Source organism: Microchirus variegatus (assembly GCF_963457635.1).
Source record: "Microchirus variegatus genome assembly, chromosome: 15".
NCBI lineage: Eukaryota > Metazoa > Chordata > Actinopteri > Pleuronectiformes > Soleidae > Microchirus > Microchirus variegatus.
The window spans coordinates 6469535-6490387 of NC_139816.1; the positions used below are offsets into that span (position 1 = coordinate 6469535).

General features: G+C 40.1%; 2 protein-coding genes across 3 annotated transcripts; one reads left to right on the forward strand and one right to left on the reverse strand.

Annotated features, from left to right (window-relative positions):
* Positions 1 to 741: 741 nt before the first annotated feature.
* Positions 742 to 1263, forward strand: crhb (corticotropin releasing hormone b; the record flags this gene model as incomplete). The annotated part of the gene is made up of 1 exon (XM_083901905.1): positions 742 to 1263. The coding sequence occupies one exon, from the start codon at positions 742 to 744 to the stop codon at positions 1261 to 1263; it is 522 nt and encodes a 173-aa protein (XP_083758031.1).
* Positions 1264 to 2865: 1602 nt separating this feature from the next.
* On the reverse strand, positions 2866 to 11538 carry trim55b (tripartite motif containing 55b). Of its 2 annotated transcripts, none has more exons than XM_083901400.1 (8): positions 11286 to 11538; positions 10336 to 10505; positions 9851 to 10028; positions 8351 to 8446; positions 6301 to 6534; positions 6184 to 6206; positions 5745 to 5869; positions 2866 to 4009 (listed from the first exon to the last, which is right to left on the reverse strand). In XM_083901400.1, the coding sequence occupies exons 1-8, from the start codon at positions 11412 to 11414 to the stop codon at positions 3822 to 3824; spliced, it is 1143 nt and encodes a 380-aa protein (XP_083757526.1). In that variant the 5' UTR covers positions 11415 to 11538; the 3' UTR covers positions 2866 to 3821. The 2 variants fall into 2 exon arrangements, with proteins under 2 accessions (XP_083757526.1, XP_083757525.1); XM_083901399.1 differs by having other exon boundaries at positions 9851 to 10031.
* Between the last annotated feature and the right edge of the window lie 9315 nt (positions 11539 to 20853).

Consider the following 20853-nt stretch of genomic DNA (forward strand, 5'->3'; position numbering starts at 1 on the left):
TTTTTTTTTTTTTGTCAGAGGCGTCCGTCCACGTTACACCCAGGCGGCAGCGCGCAGACTCGGTCTCGGCTCGGAGCGCGACATTGATAGTGAGGCTGGCTTCTGTATATAAGTCCATTCAGCGGCTCCTCGGCAAGTAACAACACACTTGTTTCCTCAAAGGAGCGAAGGAGGAGCATCTCGCCAACTACCTGGCAACCTTCTCGGCTTGTACAGGACCTCCTCTAAAGACTGAAGGTATGGAAAGATTAATCTCTTTTTATCCAACGTTAGTTTGGAGTTTTCTTATTTCACATATTATCCTCGCGTTCATTTGGCACAACCGAATAGAGAAAAAAACAGAGTGTATATTAGACTAAAGTATATAATTATACCTTTATACTTGAGTTAATTTCGTAGCAGCCGCATATTTAGAGTGTTTATTAACTTCCACATCCATTTCTGATCCATACGGTCTGTCTTTTACGCGCAGGGATCGCACATCGCGGAGCATTTCCTCGAGTCATTCGTGCGTTGTTCATAGTCAAGAATATGAATGAATAGTAAATAAACTGTGTAATAGTTTAATCCGTATAGTTATCAGCGGTTGCGCCACTAAAATGTGCCGTTTTTTGTGTGCGTAAATTCCTCTTTACGCAGCGTAATTCACACCAAAAGTCACACTGTATGTATAAAATAAGCATGAAAATAACACCGGGGTTTTTTCCTTTTTCTTCTCCAGATTCCTGTTGATATCCTGACATGAAGCTCAATTTATTTGGCACCACCGTGATTCTGCTAGTTGCCTTCTTACCGCGCCACGAATGTCGGGCTATTGACAGTCGTGGTGGTGCCCTGCGCGTCCTGGCTCCACAAACCCCAAACTCCCAGCAGCAACAGCAGCAGCAGTCTGCTCCAATCCTGGAGCGGCTTGGAGAGGAGTATTTCGTCCGACTTGGCAACGAGGACTCTAACTCTTTGCCGTCGTCGTCGTCCTCCTCCTCGTATCCCGGTGGAGCTCCCGCGACCTACAACAGAGCGCTGCAGCTGCAGCTGACGCGGCGTCTATTACAGGGGAAAGTTGGGAACATCAGAGCGCTCTTCAGCGGCTTCGATGACCGCGGGGACGAGTCCATGGAGAGGGGGAGGAGGTCCGAAGACCCGGCGATTTCCCTGGACCTGACCTTCCACCTGCTCCGGGGAATGATGGAGATGTCCCGGGCGGAGCAGCTGGCAGAGCAGGCGAAAAATAACGAGATTTTGATGGAGCGCTACGGGAAATGAGGAGCTCCTTTCACTCCGCCAAAGATCTCCTTTCCCTTGTTTTTATTTTTATTTTTTAAATTAATATTAATATTATTATTTCTTATATTTGACCTCTTTTTCCTTCATGCATTTTTACCATCGGCACAAAATGTGCTCTGTACAATATAGTGTTGTTGTATCACACTATTATTTATAGCTTTAACCTCACAGTGTGGAGCAGAAAACGAGCTTGACTTATGATAATGATCCGATTGTAATTTTTTGCCATTCTGATGATGTTGGTGTCAAAAATTCTGTTTTTGAATTTCCACAACATTTCTATTTAAGACATGAGGAAAAATAATATTTGTTTGTTTGTTTTTAGTTTATGGATCTGTGTATTTATGGAATTTATGTTTGTTAATAAACTTATGTGCAACCAGTCATTTTCTGTTGTGCAAGGGAACATCTCACATCTATATTTTTGAATAAAAAAGAATCATTTAAAAGCACTGCTTTACACCTCTCTTTGGACATTCTTACACATGAGGTAATAATGTAAAACAAAACCGTTCCAATCACAGATTGATAATCTGGTTCAATACACTTTCAACATTACAGAATGAGTAGAACAACATGGTGTTACCGTGGCATTGATCGGTTAAAAGTAACAGATCAATCCTCCTCCAAACACAGAGAACAAAAAGCACACCCGCAGTCATGCAGGTGAAGCACATTCACACCTTTCTCATAAACCCTTTAATCCTCAAGAGGCCGTTCTCATTACAGCGACGAGAGGCGAACCACGAAGATGCTCCACTGACACCTAATGAGTGTGAAAGTGTGTGTGTGTGTGTGTTGTGATCCTTGACCCCGCCGTGTCAGGGCAAACTAAGCAACAGCAACATATGAGTCATCCTTCTATTGTGTTTGGCCCACTTAGCAACTTGGGGCTTAGTGGCGTATTGAGCACATTTGTAAAGGATCCGACTCGGAGAGAGAGAGAGAAAAAGATGGCGTACAGTAATTAGACGGGATTTCTGTGAGAGCATCACCGGGGCGGCACATAGACAAGGTCTGAGGTCTGAGGTCCACTGCAGCCTCTCCTTGTGTACAGTAGGACTGTGGGGCCGGAGTGGTCACACTCTTTAACTGTCTGATCCAGCTATAAAAAGGGCTTTCATTCCCTTTTCTACAGGGATTTCTTTTGACGGGCATAAATGAAAAGGAGTCTGAAGACGGGGGATAAAAGGAAAATTGTATTTTTTTTCCCTTTTAGAGACAGACGCGGGGTGTTACACAAAATCTGGATGAGCTGACGAACACACAATGTGTCACTGAAGTGTGGATTTATTTACAAAACGGGAGTTAACGTTAAAGCTGACATGATCAGTGTTAATGATCTGATGCAAGTGGGAGTAAGTGGGCAGTAATCATACTGTTCAAAAGTTTAGGGTCATCTATACAAGTATTTTTGTTGTGTTTTCCATTAAAAGTCAGACTTTTATTCATCAAAAGAGTTGCAAAATGAAGAGAAAATATAGTCAAGACATTGACAAAATTAGAAATAAGGATTTTTATTCAAAATAAAGAACTAGCAAAACTGTTTTCAGCTGTGCTAACATCATTGCACAAGGGTTTTCTAATCATCCAATAGCCTTATAACACCATTAGCAAACACAATGTACCATTAGAACACTGGAAATGGGCCTCTATACACCTATGTACATATTCCATTAAAAACCAGACGTTTGCAGCGAGAATAGTCGTTAACCACATTAACAATGTATAGAGTGTATTATATATATATGTTATTCACTGAAAAAAAGTGATTTTCCTTCAAAAATAAGGACATTTCTAAGTGACCCCAAACTTTTGAATGGTAGTGTATGTGTACCCGAAGCCTCTGGTTTATGCGATTTGACTTCACACTCGACTTTGAATAAAATGACTCGAAATGACTTATGGAATATTGACATTTTCAAAACCTATTTCCTTGCTAAATCGGACACACACACACGTGTAGTAAAAACCAAGACTTGACAAATACTTTGTCTTAAAACTTTTAGTTTTAATGACACATAATATATATAATACATGGTAACAAAATGCAAATGTAACCGTTTTGCCCGTAACATTGGCAAATAATTGAGGCCCTTGTGTGTATGAAATACCGTAAATGTCACGGAGATAGCAAGTTTTTTTTGTTAGGTTATATCAGCCATAAACTTTACGACCAGGAGGGGGAAACAGCGGGGGCTCGTCACGCCGTGTTGTCTAATGATGTAGTTTAAGCTGTGGAGCTGCACGGGGAAAGGTCAGTGACATAAAAAAAAAAGAAGTGTGATCACCTTAAAGTCCTGGGACTAACTAAAACTAATACTTACGGCCTGATGGTAATTTAGAAGAAGACACAAGTCGGTATGAAATGACGCAAGCGAACGCGATACGAGATAAAGGAGACGCCTCTTCATTTACATCTACGTCAGCGTCTGGCACGGATGTGCAGATCCGTGGGCTCACTGTTCCCAACATCTGAGAGGAAAAAAAAGTATCACAACAGTTATCAAACTCCACGTTTAGGTGCTCTGTCGGGGTTAGGTGGAGGCGGAGCTCTTTGCTGTGCTGGGGGAGGAGCTTATCTGCTGGGCGGGAGGAGGAGGAGGAGGAGTTTGGACGGATGCGGTAGTGACGGCACTGCCTCCAGAAACGGTGCGAGGCTCGTCTCCATCCTCAACGTCCGCTTCTCCGTCCTCATCCTCGTCGTCGTCATCGTCTTCATCATCTGTAAAAATCAAGATCAGCGCAGGGATTAAAGTTATTCCACAGCATAACACAATATAAAAGGTCAGAGCGATGGCATGATAAATATTAGGGGGCGGGAATCGGTATCGGTCCGACAAACTGTAAAAATGTAAATGAAAAAATCGGCAAAAGCATTTTAGCTGAGTCATGTTTGGGCTGTTTATTACTTCTTTTTGTGGGTGAACAATATTTGTGACACAGTCGGAGAATTGAGTCTTTGAAATGACTCGGAACAAATGTGCTGTTCACAGATTTATACGTTCATAAATGGTCTAAAATAAAACTGTATCGGACTGATATCGGTATTGATGGATAATTGAGTTTGTGATATCGGTATCGGACATATAAAAGTGGTATCGTCCCATCCCTAATAAATATACATACTGAGACTGTTGAACGTTTTTTTTTTTCCCTTAATCTTGATTAATTATCACGTAATAATATTCATAAAACTTTATAATACTTTATTTTTTTGGAACAAACATTAAGCTTAGCCCTAATTATTTGTGATAAAACTTGAAACAACTCCAAGAATGTTCCCTGTGAAAATCCGGTGCGTTATAAACAGTGACATCTAATGGTGAGACTCCAGAATGCAGCAAATGAAGGACTGTGTCGTATGTTCATATAAAACTGATAGGATTTGATGCAGCTCCATGTTTTTTTGCTCTTATTATGTGGCGAAAAAACAGAAGTTGTCCTGCATTAACAGATAGATGAGAAGAGTTTTCTTGTTCCGTTGTTTGTCTCGTCTTCTCCTTCAGTAATTAATCTCAATGCAGCGCCTCCTCAGGCGAGGAGGGGGAATACATTATTCAAAAGGTTTTGGAGTCTCGCGGACTATTGGGTGTGAAAACAACCATAGTTATTTAGACTTGAGATCGTGCATCAGGTCCAGCTGAAAGTTGGCTAGTTTGTGTCTTATCATAAGTTCTGTAGTTGGCTGAAGATTTTGAAGAATTTTCCCTCACAAGCTTTTGAGCGCAACATAAATATAAACCATTCACCATCATCATCATCATCATCATATCAAAAACATCCTCACGCCACCAGAAAAGTCCCCCCTAAAAGAGTTTAACTTCCTCGTAAAAGAGTTCAAACTATGTTTGTACATCAAAGAGTTGACCGTAAAAGAAAAACCACGCCTAAATACTTGTAAATCTTTCTCCTTTAAATCTCCACAGTTGTTATTTGGACACACTACGGTTGGTGTAGTCATTAGCACTCTCGCCTTTGCAGCAAGCTTTGTTCCCCGGTTGGAACAAGGGCCTTTCTATAAGGAGTTTGCATGTTCTCCCTGTGTGTGTGTGGGGGTTTTCTCTGGGTTCTCCGGCTTCCTCCCACAGTTCCAAAAAACATGCAATGGATGAATGATGTTGGTGGTCGGAGGGGCCGTTTGGCACACATTGGCAGCCATGAGAGCAGCTGTGGCTACACATAGCTTACCACCACCAGTGAGAGTGTGTTAATTAATAATGGGTAATGTGTAATTTGTCATTTGTAAAGCACTTTGGGTGTCTAGGAAAGCGTTCTAGAAATGTCATAATATGTTATATATATAATATATAATAATAACAGCTGAACAAAAGCTGCTATCTCCTGATGATGAAATTGTAGTTTTTCATCAATCAAATTTGTTCATTTCTATCGTCAGCAAATGTCACTGCTTTGTGTAAAAAAAGAAGGGTTTTGTGGGTTCAGCAGTAAAATGTCACCTTTTATGAAGTCGACGGTGCGCAGGGCCTTGCCTTCCCTCTTGAAGTCGACGCTGTAGTGATCCATGTTCTCGTAGCCGCGCTCCACTTTGTCTAAGTGAGCTGCGCTCGACGCCTCTGAGATCCTGAGCAGTTTTATGTACAGGGGACAAAACTCACAGTCAGTTTAGCGTGGATGTGACACTTCGACAAATCTGTCAGTCAGTCAGTCTGCGAGACGTTATTTCAGGACGCCACAACTAAAGATAGGGATTCGCTGCGTTTCGCACCGCGTTACTTTCCACAGCTCCCAGACGGCAGGTGTGATCGTGAGCTATGTTTGGCCGACGCTTACACGTGTAGGTGCAGATGTTAATTTGGCAAAATGAGTCACTGGAATGTGAGGAAAACACAAGACAATTGTCAGTTGTGTAGCTGATTCATAGAAACATGGACTCACTTTTTGAGGAGAGGCTTTGTGTTCTGAAAGAGACAAGAGCAGTAAAGACGAACATCCACACATTTTTAAATAAGTGAAAGTGTTTTTTGTTGATGCTGGGAATGTGTGAACTCTGACCTGCAGGAACAAGGCCATCTCCGGCTCCTCCATGGTCTGAATCCCCAGCTCCACGATCTTGCAGCTCTCGTCCAGGTGCTCTCCGTACTTCTTGGTCAGTCCCTGGATGTAGTTGACCTTCTCCTCCTGCTCCGCCGTCACCTTTTGACTCATCTCCCGCTTCTTCTCCTCCAGGATGGAGTAGAGCTGGTCGAACTTCTCACAGACCAGGGTCTTCTGCCGCCGACTGTTCTCCTATGAATATGTGAGTATAAAAAGGACAAAAGATATTTATATGATCTTGATAAACAGGTAAAAGTAACAATTGACAGTTTTCTTTAACCCTTTATGACCTAACCCTTAAAATGACTCTCTGGCCCTTTTTCTGTGCTTATTTCAACCATAAAAGGGCCAGAAAATGTCATGTGACACTGTGTTTCACATTTTTCCAGAATAACTTTCAATATCTGGTTAACCCTAGAACACCATTGCCGGGTGCTAATAAATGTATGTGATTTTCATGAAAACCATTTTTTCATCTTCATTATTTTTTATTTTTTTTAATTCCCAAATTCCTAATTTTCCAGTTATTTTGGAGCATTTTTATATGGTCCTCTCATGATGCTTTTCTCTCATTTTGTTAGACACGACACAGTTTAAAATAAAAGAACACTACTCAAATTTGTCATGTTTTGATATCTTTTTATTGGGTGTATTTATTATCTGGGTAAAAATCCCCCGGCGTTAGTGATGGTGTTTTGAATTTTGAGCGATAGTGTTCTAGGGTTAAAATAGTGTATTAACAATTTAAAATGAAGAAACAACATTGTAGCCATACATGGACGCCAGATTTTGCGTGTGTTAAATTTGAACTTTGAACAGTATAGCACATTTTTACAAACTAAAAACACTTCATTGTCTACTTGGTCTGACTGTATTCATTTAACTGTTGTAGTAATTGTGGCTAGGTGTTGCAGCCAACGCCCCCCACAAAAAATCTCATAAATGTCAGACTGACATAGAGCTAAAACAAAAATTACTAAATTAATCATCAGTTATTTTGATAATCGATTAATCGGTTTGAAGCTTTTTTTCGCGATTAAAACACGATTTCTGATTGTTTTAGCTTCTTAAATGTGAAGAAATCATTAAAACTCAATAATTTTGGTTTGTGGACAAAACAAGACACTGGAGAACATCGTCATTTCCAGGTTTGACAAACACTGATTATTTTTTTTTTTTTTAATTTTCTGATATCTCTTGGATCGAACGATTCATCGATTAATTGAGAAAATAATCAACAGATTAATCGATTAGGAAAATAATCGTTAGTTGCAGCTTGCAACGAGAAAATAACTCTCAATACAGATCGAATCAATACTCCAAATGCTGTAATAATACTAATAATATATGATTACACTATTTGGACTGGTAGATTTATGCAAAGAGTGTTGCCGTGTGTTCGCAGCAGTGAAATAAATACTGAAAATGACCGATGGTGAACTCAATCTTTTGCCATATTACATGAGCAGCGTCCTGAGTGGTGGCGCCACCGATGGTTTCCTCTCTGCTCCAACTGTGGCACAGGAACCATAGGAACTCTGTCTCTCCTTCCTCCATCAATTACACCACTTGTTTTTAATGTCAGTCGACAAGAGACACAAAATGGAGTGCCCAGCTAAGTGCATGTAGGAGAGAAGAAAGTAAAGACAGACATAACAGACGTAACGTTTTTTAACCCCTCTCTCTACGTCACTATCTCACTCTCACAGACGGATAAAAGTGTGGTGGTGACAAGGACACGGTCGTGTGTGTGTGTGTGTGTGTGTGTGTGTGTGTGTGGGTTTGTCAGCGCAGGTGAATGCGTGGTGCATTAGTGAAGGAGTGTGCTGAGGGAGGCCTGCTGCTGCTGCTGCTGCTGCTGCTGCTGCTGCTGCTGCTGCTGCTGCTGCTGCTGCTGCTGCTGCTGCTGCTGCTGCTGCTGCTGCTGCTGCTGCTGCTGTGTGAGTGAGTGAGCGAGCAGTCCCAGGCCAGGAGCTGCTGCTGCTGCTGCTGCTGGTCGGACACTGACCTCTATGGCACGGCAGGTCTCCTCCAGCTGACTGATGATGCCCTGCATCCTGTCGTTGTTACCCACCATCATGGCGATCCCGTCACTCAGCTCTGTCTGGGGAAGCAAGGACATGTGGACGCAGAGACATTAGAACAAGGAACCAGGGTCAATCTGTATTCATTTACATTCAAAGTTAAGTGCAGACTCACAAGAGGGTGGAGGTAAAATAAATATAGGTATAATTTAATAAAGTTATTAATTATATTTACTGTAATTCAGTAGGTTTTTTGTGTAAATTTGGACAAGTGAGTGAATGATGAGGATATGTGAATGAATGATGAGGATATGTAAGTGATGAGGACAGTGAACGATGAGGACAGGTGATTGAATGAGGACAGGTGAATGATGAGGATAGGTGAACGATGAGGACGTGAATGAATAAGGACAGGTGAATGATGAGGACAGGTGAGTGATGAGGACATGTGAATGAGTGATGAGGACATGTGAGTGATGAGGACATGTGAGTGATGAGGACATGTGAATGATGAGGACATGTGAATGATGAGGATAGGTGAATGAAGGAGGACAGGTGAACAATGAAGATATGTGAATGAATGAGGACAGGTGAATGATGAGGACAGGTGAACGATGAGGACATGTGAACGATGAGGACATGTGAATGAATGAGGACAGGTGAATGATGAGGATAGGTGAACGATGAGGACGTGAATGAATAAGGACAGGTGAATGATGAGGACAGGTGAGTGATGAGGACATGTGAATGAGTGATGAGGACATGTGAGTGATGAGGACATGTGAGTGATGAGGACATGTGAATGATGAGGACATGTGAATGATGAGGATAGGTGAATGAATGAGGACAGGTGAACAATGAAGATATGTGAATGAATGAGGACAGGTGAATGATGAGGACAGGTGAACGATGAAGATATGTAAATGAATGAGGACAGGTTAGTGATGAGGACAGGTAAATGAATGATGAGGACAGGTGAATGAATGATGAGGACAGGTGAATATAGCACACGTTTTAAGTATTGTGACTTGTGAAAATGTTCAGTAAATTATGATAGAAGGGACACTGAGCGTCTTTCTGCAGATGTTCTGTGTACAAACTGTATATGTGTGCAGAAAGCTCTTTATATTTAACATTTGCCACAGTATAAAGTTTACAACATTGGCCATAAATATCAATAAACACTGTCATCATCAGCTTATGAGCACTGGAATTGCCAGTCTACACTCACCTGTCACTTTATTAGGCACAACTGCTTCAACTACTTTTTAAGGCAAATATCAAAAATGTGCATTTAGGCGGCATCGGAATGGAGGTAGAAAGGTGATTTAAGTGACTTTGAACATGACATGGTTGTTAAAGTGCTCGGAGTATTAACTACTGGGATTTCTACAGAATGCTCTGAAAGAGGGCAAACATGCTACGACTGTCAATCTGTATGTGTCTTTACTCTGACTCTTTGACGGACTCTTTACGGGCCTCACCTTCTTTGTCTGGTAAATGCTGCTCATCGGCGCCACCTCGCAGTCTTTGTGCGCTCCAAACACCTTGCACATGGAGCACGTGGGCACGCCGTGGGTCACGCAGTAAATATTGATCTTCTCCTCCTCGTGGACCTCACACATGGGCGTTTCGTCCTTCCTCTCTGGCGTCGGCTTGCTGCTGCTGAGGTGTGAGGACGACGCAGAGGCTTTACTTTGCTGTGAGGCTGTGTTTTTGTTTATTGTCTGCTTGACAATACACTGTACAGGCGTGGACGTAGGTGTTACACAATAGAGTTTTTGATCACTGTGAGAGTGGAGGATCTCATCTCATGTCACTTTTAGCTACCGACTCAGTGAGATTAAGGAGGTTATCTGTGAGAGATGACTAGGACTGTAAACCTCACCCACTCCAGCTCTACAGTTGTGACTCACACATGCACTAAAGTGATGACTAAAGTGATGTTGTCCCTCTGCTCTGCTCTCACCTGCTCGACTCTTGCTTGAACATGTCGATGATGTTCTCCACCAGCAGGTTCCTCTGGAGGCCGTAAACGCCGTGTCTGTCCAGGACCACCTCGTGTCTGCACGAGGGACATCTGAAGCGGCCTCCGGACGTCAGCGAGCCACTTCTGGTCGGAAGGTAAGGGTTTGAAGCCTGTGAGCGCGCACACACACACACACACACACATACACACACAGACAGTCAACAAGACTGGATTCAGGACGATCACACGTCAGGATCTTGTATTTAAGGTGCATTATATAATAAATCTAAAGCAACTGGCCATAAAATCCTCCTAATATGTCACAGAGACTCAGGAATAATGTTCATATAACAAACTGAACTCACCAACAACAACAGTAGAGACAACATATTTGCATTAAAAAAATAATCTTTTGCAGACTGCAAATCATGTTTATGTTTTGAAATCATGTTTTGGCATGTGGCGCCACCTACCGCCATCTACCAATCATTGCAGTCAGTAGAGTCTCAGCTGCCGAGCAACCACGGGTTGCCAGTTATGTCAGAAAACGAAACCTAAAAGACCTCTGTATTTTGAATTTGAATGTAGTAACCGTTTTTGGCCACATTCTTACATATGGCAGCTTTAAAGGGTTTCATTTTGCAGTTTTACGAAATGTTAATCACATTACAACAGTGTAACCCAATAACATGAATGTTCTAATCCTGTTTGTATACATAGCCTTAATGTCAGATATTAATCTTTGCTCCAGAGTCAAAGTTGATGAAATTGTGATTTCAAACTTCTTTAAGAGCACAGAGTTAGGCCGACAAACTCGTCTTTCCTTATAAATCTCATAAAGACGGTTAAACACGCTTTATTTTCTGACTGACACACACAAGTCAACAGCTAATCTTAATCTGTGGTTTAGACTTGGAGACTTTACTGATAAAAGTAGATCAGTTTCTTACCTGGAAAACGTCATTAGCACATTTCCTGCAGAGGTTATGCTGGCAGGGCAGGATGACCACAGGTTTGGTAAACATCTCCAGACATATAGGACAAATCAGCTGCTTCTCCAGGTTCTCCATGCTGTTCATTTTGTCAGCGAGCAAATAGAAAACAAACAAAGTGAAGGAAAAGGAAAAGGAAAACAAATGACAAAGCTTTCGAGGCTGCTACGAGGAGTAGGCCTGCCTGCTCCTCTCGTCCTGTCCTGGCGGGTGTGGGCTCCTATCTCACTGGTGTCACTTCTGTTTTTAGCAGCTATTGCTGTCACGTCAGAAGGTTGCCATTTTTACCCTGCCCATATTTGAAAGGGAGCAGGGCAGCACCGAACAGCTGACTTCCAGCCTGAATACTTGAGCCACTTAACCTACATCAGTGGAGAAAAAAAAAGTAAACATGTTATCTGATTGTCATTTGTGACATTCAGCTTGTTATGAATATGTTGTATTATCTTTCTCATCTAATACATTAATAAAAATAATAAAAAGACATAAAAGTATCACTCCATCGATTCATTTAATTGTTTCTGTTTCCATTTATCTGATGCCAAGTTTCCAGTTAAATGCTAAGAGTATGTGTAATTGTGCTCTTGTCGTGATTTCATTAATAAAAAAATTAATTGAGTTGAGAATGGAGTCTTTAAAAAGTGGGTCCCTGTATAAAGAAGTTTTGGAAACACTGATAATTCCTGGTGAATAACTGCATCTATAGAAAAAGGAAACACTAAAAAGTCGATAGATTAACCAAACTTTTATGTATAAACGTCTGCCCTGTGTTGCATGCAGCAAATTTGTCCACCTAGTGGACGCAGTGGTGTATGACACTGCAAAAAATGTGATACTCATCCTGTATCACGTAAATACGGGACCAATACCAGTTTTTTTTTGTTTTTTTTTTGTTTTTTTTTAAACAATAAAAGAAGTTTACTTTTTGTCATTTTGTTGTTTTTCATGTTTCCCTTTGAAGACATAACACAATTACCAGTATTGTTTGACTGGGGGCCAAACAAATCAAGTTGTTATGTCAGTTACTTTTATTTCTAAGAAGTCTGATAGTAATGTTTTATTTTCTATTTATTCAATTCCAGTATAGTTCTCCTACTTTGGCCTGTGAACCTCACCAAATTAAACAATTTGACCATGCATGTTACATCCAGGTCAAATGCAATATTTATAAACTTCCCCGAACCTGACAAACTTGTGTTTGAAGTATGGCGAGCCATTCCCAATTCTGAAATGAAATAATGTGCACATGTGGTCATTTGGATCCACATAGTTACTCCAGCAGTTTTTCTCAAGCATGAACTACATAAAATCCATACAGAGGTTTATTTCTTTCTTTCAAAGTGGGTATATTTTATTGTATCAATTTTCCACAAATAATGGAAGACAACTAGTTCTGTGTTTTACTTCAAAGTAGGCCTGCATGTGCCAACACCGTTTTCCCCTGGTGTTTTCCTTTGTTAACATATTAAATTAAAGTTTTATTTTTGTCGTTATTAAATGCAACAAACTATAGCTCTTTTAACTTAATACATGTTATATTCATTTTATGGGTCAAATAGGTTGCTCAAATAATGCTTTTATTCACGCTTTATTCTGAAAACCGGACGTTGTGTGCCTTGTTCCCGTCGTTTTCCGGTCTGAGAGCCGGTTAAAGTAAGTGCTAATTGAGCCTTTGATCATTTTTAGCTATTATCCCTTTAAAACTTTGTAGTGCGACTCTTTCATTTTACGTAAGCATTTCGGAGCGACGTCTGGAAAGTAAGTGTGTCGTCTGTTGTATGATAATAATGCGTTTTAATATCTTAGGAAGTCTTATTGGTGTACAGAAAGGTGAAAATGCTGTCTAAGCATTAGCTAATTTAGCTACGTTGCTCTCTTTACTGACGATAACTTTCAGTTGCAGTGACTGTAGTTTATTTTATGTGCGTTAACTTCAAAAAGGTGAGTTCTATAACTTACAAATGAGGCAGTTCCGGCCTTTAAAGTCAATATTATCTTGTATTGGTTGGTATAGCGGCGGACTGTGGGTCTGTGTATGTCATTACTAAGGTCGCTGGTTCGAGTCCAACTCGAAGGAGTGAATGTTTGTTTTTTTGCCCCAAATAGCTCCAGCATTTCCCTATATCTGTTGTGCCATTAACCAACAAATAATGAAAAGGGCATTGGCAAAAAAAATAAGGGCAAATGAGGAAAAAAGTTTCAGCAGACACTAAAATAAGTAATCTTTTCTCATATTGGCCATTTGTACAAGAGGGTTTAATCTCAATGTGATGTCCTATTATACAAATAAAGGTTAAAGCTTTTTTTGTAATTATTTGGAAGCTGAAACACAGTGCCCAATATATGAATTTTGATATTTTGACATTATAGATAATAGTGTCTTATTATGTCGAGATTTAGAAACATATTGATGATTATTTCCCAAAACTGTCACAGCTGTTTAATATTTGTTGATTGGGTGAGTAGAATAAAATGTCACTTTGTTCAAAAAGGGGAGTTTAAATGTGATTGTTGAGCGTCTGACTTCGATACAGCCTGTGATGAAAACAAACAAATCAGTGGCTTTGCCTGTGAAATGGCTTATAAGTATGCTGCGAGCACATTTAGTGGATGATTCAGAAACAGTAATTAGCCGCTGCTGTGCCGAGGGCTGCAGCAAGCAATGCACAAAAAGTGCCTTTGTTTATAATTGATGTAGTTTCTTTCCTGTAGAAATACTGTAAATCTGTCCAGTGATTTTCAGGAGTGTATCTGAATTTTATACATTTTTGAGGTCTGAATGTCTTCTTAAGAATCTAATAACCTATGGAATGTTGTATCAACTGTTGGATTTGCATTCTTATTCTTCTAAAACTTTTCTCCACAGAGACTGCCTCCGTATCTATAAGTGACTAATCCTCCTCATCCTTAGTTCTTCTACTTTAAAGAACAACACAAGCAGCAGCCACGATCAAGGCCACTGACAACAAATGACATATAGAACAAAAGGTATTCATAATTTCACATCAATACACCGTGTCTGTGGCTGTCGGGCCTCTTTGTAACAGCCTGTTTTGAAATGCATATACAGTAAATGTATAGAAATGTAATTATTATTATGTAGGTTCGTGAACATTACATGACAATTTAGTTAGCGTAAATGAATCCTGGTAACATCCTTGAAAAGACGGAAAGACAAAATAGACTGGAACATGTTTTAATTTGCATAATGCTAAATAGCAGACGTATTGCTTTTTGTCTGTGTGGTACTGGCACATGCATTTATTCCCTTTTCCTGTAATATATTTAAAATTATGTTTTCATGTCACTCCGTGATACTGTGGGTAAAACCTCTTAATTCGGTTTTAATCAGTAGTTTTCAAAAAAAAAAAAAAAAAAGCTGAACCAGTGTGATTACATATTCATTAACACCAGGCAAAGGCTTGCCAACTGCTCAACATTTAAATGGCTCCTAAAAGTGAATTCAAATTAGATCAATTAAGGAGATATTCTTATTTATGTCTTTGATTGAAACCAATTTGTCATTTTTGGAGGCCATTACTGTCTGACTCATAAAATTGCAGCCTGACAAATTAAGAGCAGTGAAGAGATTTCTTTTTAAAGTCAAAGTGGATGCCTCACAGAGATGCTTTTGACGAGAGGATCTGCCATTTTAAAGAGCTTGGTGTGACCCTCGTGTTCCTCTCTCAGGATGTTTTGAGTGTATAGTAAAAAGGATCTGCTGGTAAAACCAAAGCCACAAAATACACTCACCATATGATGTCACACATGCATGCACGTGTCAACGTCTACAAGCCTGTAAGAGAGAAAAAAGTGTATATGGGACCAGCATAGCAAAGGTTGCCATCTGCTCCCGCCTGTATGAATATTTCAGTAAAGTCATATTGTATTCAAACAGATGGTAACCTGTCACTCCTTATGATTCAAAAGGTCTTGGGAGCCAGTTTCAGATGATGTTATCTGCAGGACAAGTGATGAAATGATCAGTTAGGCAATTGTGAAAATTAAAGCAATTATCTCACTTAAAAAGACATATTTTCGATATTTTAGGAAGAGGAAATGTCAGCCAATGTTCTGTGATGATAACAGACACTCAATTTAATGGTATAAGGGACATTTTGAAGCATATTTTTATGACATTTTTGCAAAACAGAGATGATTTCAGCAATGTTTTTCTTCTTTTTAGGTTTTCAGGTTTCAAGCTTCAGAATATCCTCCGACATGATTCCCAGGCCATCGAGTGGGAAGCCCGGGTCCATCGGAACACAGGTAGACAGAGACACTTGTCTCATTTATGATGTATAATATAATTAGTGCCTGTAAATGACTTTCTATGAGAAATCCAACCAGACATTGGAAAAATAATGTGACACATCATTGTGTATTTTTTAATTATAAAATAGCTTTGAGTGGTCATCAAGACTATAAAAGCGCCATATAAATACAGACCATTTACCATTTTATATTATTGTCTACTTAAAGCAGATAAAGTAGGCAAGTGTAAAAGCCAACACATGCAGTATTAAACTCTAGTAATCGTACTCAATTTTAGATATAATCACAGTTGACACTGGCCCTGTAAAAGCATGATTATCACTTTCATTTTATGTCTTAAAGTTTTATTGGTTTTCATACTTTTGAAGCACAGATCGAAACTTACCATAATCCATCTTGGGCCCTGCACTCTTTTTATTATTGCCACTGGGGTCCATTTTTTAAAGAAACACAAAATCGCCTTTCACTTTTTGCAGATGATGTACAGATCCGCCTGACTTTCAAATCAAATTGTAATGATTCTGTTCAGGCTTTGCTCGATTGTCTAAGACGTGTCAAACCTTGAATGAACAGAAACTTTCTAAATGTAAAGGCTTTTGAGCATTTTAAATCGTCTTCAGTGGCGTTTAGCACAGGTTGAGTTGGACTCCCATTGTTTGTTTTGCTTCTTATGAGTTTTTACTATGCTCTGTTTTTATGCTTTCTATTTTGACTGAACCTCGGATGTTTTTATATGTGCTCGATAAATTGAGTTGCTCTTGTGAGCGCCTCTTACACACACACAGAAACAAACAAATAAGGTTCATGAATGTCAGGATCATGTCCACATTCACGACAACAGAGGGATGCAATTACAAAACAAAAGTAATTTTTTACATTTGTGGACATGTAGTATAGCATAGTATAGTATAGAGTAAAATCAAAGAAACGTTTAACCTCTAATCCTTAGGTTTGATTTAATTGACAGTGACACTGTGTGATAAATGCAAACCTCACACTTTTTTCAATGTCAAACTATATTTCCTATGTAGTCACCTCATCAACGTGATGATTAGAGGATGAAATCAAACAGCCGGATTTTCACGTGGGATTTTATGTAACATCCTCTCCCATTCAGTGACGTAAAAGAGACGTCAGTTCGTTTTTAATAGGCACCGCTGCAGCTCATGGTCATGGGAAAGCGAGATGTGCTCAGCATCCAAGTGCTCCCCGCGCTCTCTGGCTTTATCTTCACGCTCCCTGCACCACTGACGAGTGCAGTTCAGAGTTTGTCATGTTCAACACTTTGATTTGAGTCATTCAATCAAGTCCAGCAGCTGTGTGTGTTTAGATATTAAGATATGAAGCAGCTCACAGTTATGACTGTTATGAATCTTTCGTCATCTATTCTCCTAAAAAAGTTAATTAACAGCATATCACAGAGGACACAGAGGAAAACAGTGTAAATTCATCAGAAAGTGTGATTAAACAAAGTAATTCCCACAGTTTGCATGATTTATTTAGCACATATTACGGATTATACTTGACATAAAGCATGCACTTTCTGTTGGATTTTTATGTCGAGAAGACAGGTGTCACCACTACCACAATCTTTTATGTTCCTAGTCGTCTAATTCATTTTGAAGTTATCAGCCAGCTGCTAATAATCTGAGTTTTAATGCTGGTTTGCCAACACTGATGAAATGTCCTTGTAAAGCCCACTGGCCTTTAACATGGTAAAATGGTGCTATCTAGTGGTAGAAAAAGGTCGGGCTATAATGTCAAGTAGACGCACTCTTGCGCTCAAACATGATAACACTTGTGTTGTAGTTGTGCAGCCGTGCTGTTGCATTTACATGATGATTCACGCTCCTTTTCAGCAAGTTTGAATATTGTGGACGGGAATGAGATTCTTCACTTCAGTAACACGTACAAAACAATTTAAACTATCACACCTCGGTGCTGTCCAGCACTCGGAATACTTCTCACACTTCTTCTTCTTTTTTCTCCTCCTCATTGCACACATCCAAAAGACAGAAAACTTTCATCCAACTCTAAGTGTGAACACGCGGAAAACGTGCCAGCTTTGAAACATTTATGAGCGCACTCGTCACTGTGTTGGATAATAAAAACCTATTATGAGCCTAATATATGTTTCAAATCACAAATAATATCCAATAATGACATACAGTGTATAGCAATTTTCCTCATTTTTAATTCTCATCATTCTTATAGCAGTGTTTCCCAATCCTGGTCCTTGGGGACGCCTTTCCTGCAGGTTTTAGATTGTTATCAGGCTTTTGATGTTGAGCTGACTTATTTGAATCTGGTGTCCTGGAGCATGGAAACATCTAAAACGTGTAGGGTAGAGGTCCCCAAGGATCAGGATTGGGGAAACAACAGAAAAGGACAAATCACAGATAGTGCAAGGTGTAGGCAGATGATGGCTGTGGTGACCCCTACAGTAAAGGGAGAAGCTGAAAGAAGATCATTCTTAGAAAACCCCCCTTTTTCACCACAAGGTGGCTCTATATACACACCAACAACATCATTTTGTGTGAATGTGCTGTGGAAAATATGTGTTCAGTTCATTCTGATTTAACAAGCCCATGTTCATAGAATTCAGATATGATTTGAGCGTTTGTTTGATTGTGTGTAAACTGTAGTTAATTACTGAGGAAATCTACTGAACAAAGAGGAAGGGCTGCTATGTCTTTAACTTTACAGCATCGGGATGTGACAGGAGAGTGTGTGGTGTGTGTGTGTGTGTGTGGGGGGGGGGGGTGTGGGGGTGTGTGTGGGTGTGTGTGTGTGTTGACAGTCTGTTTGCCAAGCAGCACTATACACTCACCAGACACTTTATTATGAATACACATGCATTATAAAGTGGCAGGAGTGGCACCTGGTGTCATCCTCTGCTGCTGTAGCTCATCTGCTTCAGGGTTAACAGTATTTTACTGTAAGAAATGTGATTTTCTTCATATTTGACATGTGAATATTTTACAGTAGGGAATTACAGATATCCTAAGATTGAGCTGACTTTGCCTTTACCTTTCTCTAAATTTCTTTCGTACAATAGCTTGAAAGTTGGGTTTTCTTTATTAATATTTCACAGTAGGAAATTATGAATACTGTTAGTGAGGATTGAGCTGAATTTTCTTTAAATCTGCTTCACTTTTCCTCAGTGTTATACATGAAATGGTGTCTGTTTACCTTAGTTTTAAGTTGCTGTTAGTATAGCCATTTCCCTCTGACCTCAGGCATCAACAAAGCATTTTCACCCAGAGAACTGCTGCTCACTTATGGTATTTTGTCTTTGCTATATTCAAATTCACTCAAATTATCCTGGTTCTAATGCTCGGTTTAATCCTTCGTTTTTTGACTAAATGCATGAATTTGCTACCTTTTTTTCTTTAAACAAAAGTGTTATTCTTCTGTTTCATGTTTATTTGCATGTCATCTAACATATTTAGATTATTTCACCCTAAGATTGGCTCCGATTTTTCCATCTTTTTCTTTTTTCTATCTATCTATTGAATAAAGTTGCCAGTGAGTGTAGATGATAATTCCAGGGATGCTCCGTGTCATTAGAAGGTAACAGGTAAATCAATTAGGGGCACCACCACGGTAGATTACAATCTCCTGAGAGCAATCAGGAAAACCCAAGTCAGGGGGAGTAGAGCAGTGAGGGCCCCGAGCAGATACATCGCCTGGGGCCCCAAGGGGAATCAGCAGGTATGCAGCTCCCAAGGCTGATACGCAAGTAGATAAACACGCCTGTTATAACACAAAGGTGTGTGTTCATTTGCATACGTGTGTGTGTGTGTGTGTGTGTGTGTGTGTGTGTGTGTGTGTGTGTGTGTGTGTGTGTGTGTGTGAATGTGGAAAAAGAGGCTCAGGAAGAAATTAGCGGAGAGAAAAATGCCTCCTAAAACCTTCTTTTCCCATGTGTTTACTTAGTGAGGTTGAGTATTTAAAATAAAAAAGTGCTGTCCTTTGCACACACGCGCGTGACGTACTGTTGACGTTATCGTAGCGCCAGATCCAGCACTTTCAGAGTTGTCTGGCAACGACGGGTTTGCACAACTCGCGATTGCAAGAACAGTACCACCCAAGACGTGACACATCAGTCGACCGCATTCACTAATCGGCTAATGTGAGGAGTGAATGTGGTTGTTTCGCCACATCGTAGTGGAAAGTAATTCATTAAGTACTGAAATTTTTAATTCAACTTTCATAATAGAAAGTTACACAATCATGTTCTCCTTGATTTATGACAAAGCTACTATTTCTAATTTAGGATGATATTAGATATAAATATGAAGTCCTGTGCTGTGTTTAATTTAATTTAACGTGTAATAACTTTTGGTAGCCAGAAAACTACGTTGTGAACAAATACAGCTGAGTAATTGTTGCTTTTGCGGCCGTTCCAAACACGTCACCTTACATAAAACTCAAGTCAAATCACGTTTTTTTCCTCTGGTCGAGCTCTGGCCGTCGCACCTCTCTTTCCACCTCTGCCACTGTTGTCCTTGTGTTTTGCAGTGTTGCCGTAGTTGCCTGGAAAAGATGCTGGACCTCTTAGTGGGGGGTGGGTGTGATTGTGGGGAGCTACATTCAGACCCATGGAAATGGCCAGGGAGACCAGAGGGGGGTTATGCCTCCACTGGCACACGGCCTGACTGTTGCCATGGCACATCTATTGTACCCCAGCACATGGATATGGCACAGAAAACGCAAGTGAAACTGTTCATGTTTTTGTGCAATTCCTGTGAACCAGACTGGGAACCTGTATTTAGCCTCTCAATATATCTTAATAATAAGATGTGGAGTTTGCATCATATTCTCCCACTGTCCAAAAACATGCAGAGGTTAATCGGACTCTAAATTGACCATAGGTGTGAATGTAAGTGACTGGCTCTTTATCTCTATATCTTGCCCCGCTACCCTCATGTGCAGGATAAAGTTGTAAACAATGAATGAATGAATGAATTAGAAAGCATATTCTGTCACTCTTGCACACCAAAGTCTACATAGAAAGGTTTTGTAGCTTGCGAGAAACAGGAGCTGCCACGTTATTCGTTAAGTTTTCCTCAAGTAAGTAAATCTGAACAAAGGATTTCAAACAGAGAGGCCACAAAATCCCACAGAAAGCACTGTTTATAATAAGAAAAAGCAGCAAATGTTCAATATTTTTAAGATGGTGTAGATGTGAGCAGATCTATGAGCAGATATTGTAGTTCTCGCCTTTTGTTAAGTTGCTAAATTCTGT

Excerpts from the sequence above, each read along its gene's own strand:
- trim55b (XM_083901399.1), bottom strand. The coding sequence starts at position 11,414 with ATGAACAGCATGGAGAACCTGGAGAAGCAGCTGATTTGTCCTATATGT. Across the intron at positions 6,535-8,350 it reads AGACCTGCCGTGCCATAGAG|GAGAACAGTCGGCGGCAGAA; the intron begins GTCAGTGTCCGA and ends ACATATTCATAG. Across the intron at positions 4,010-5,744 it reads CACCGTCGACTTCATAAAAG|ATGATGAAGACGATGACGAC; the intron begins GTGACATTTTAC and ends TGATTTTTACAG.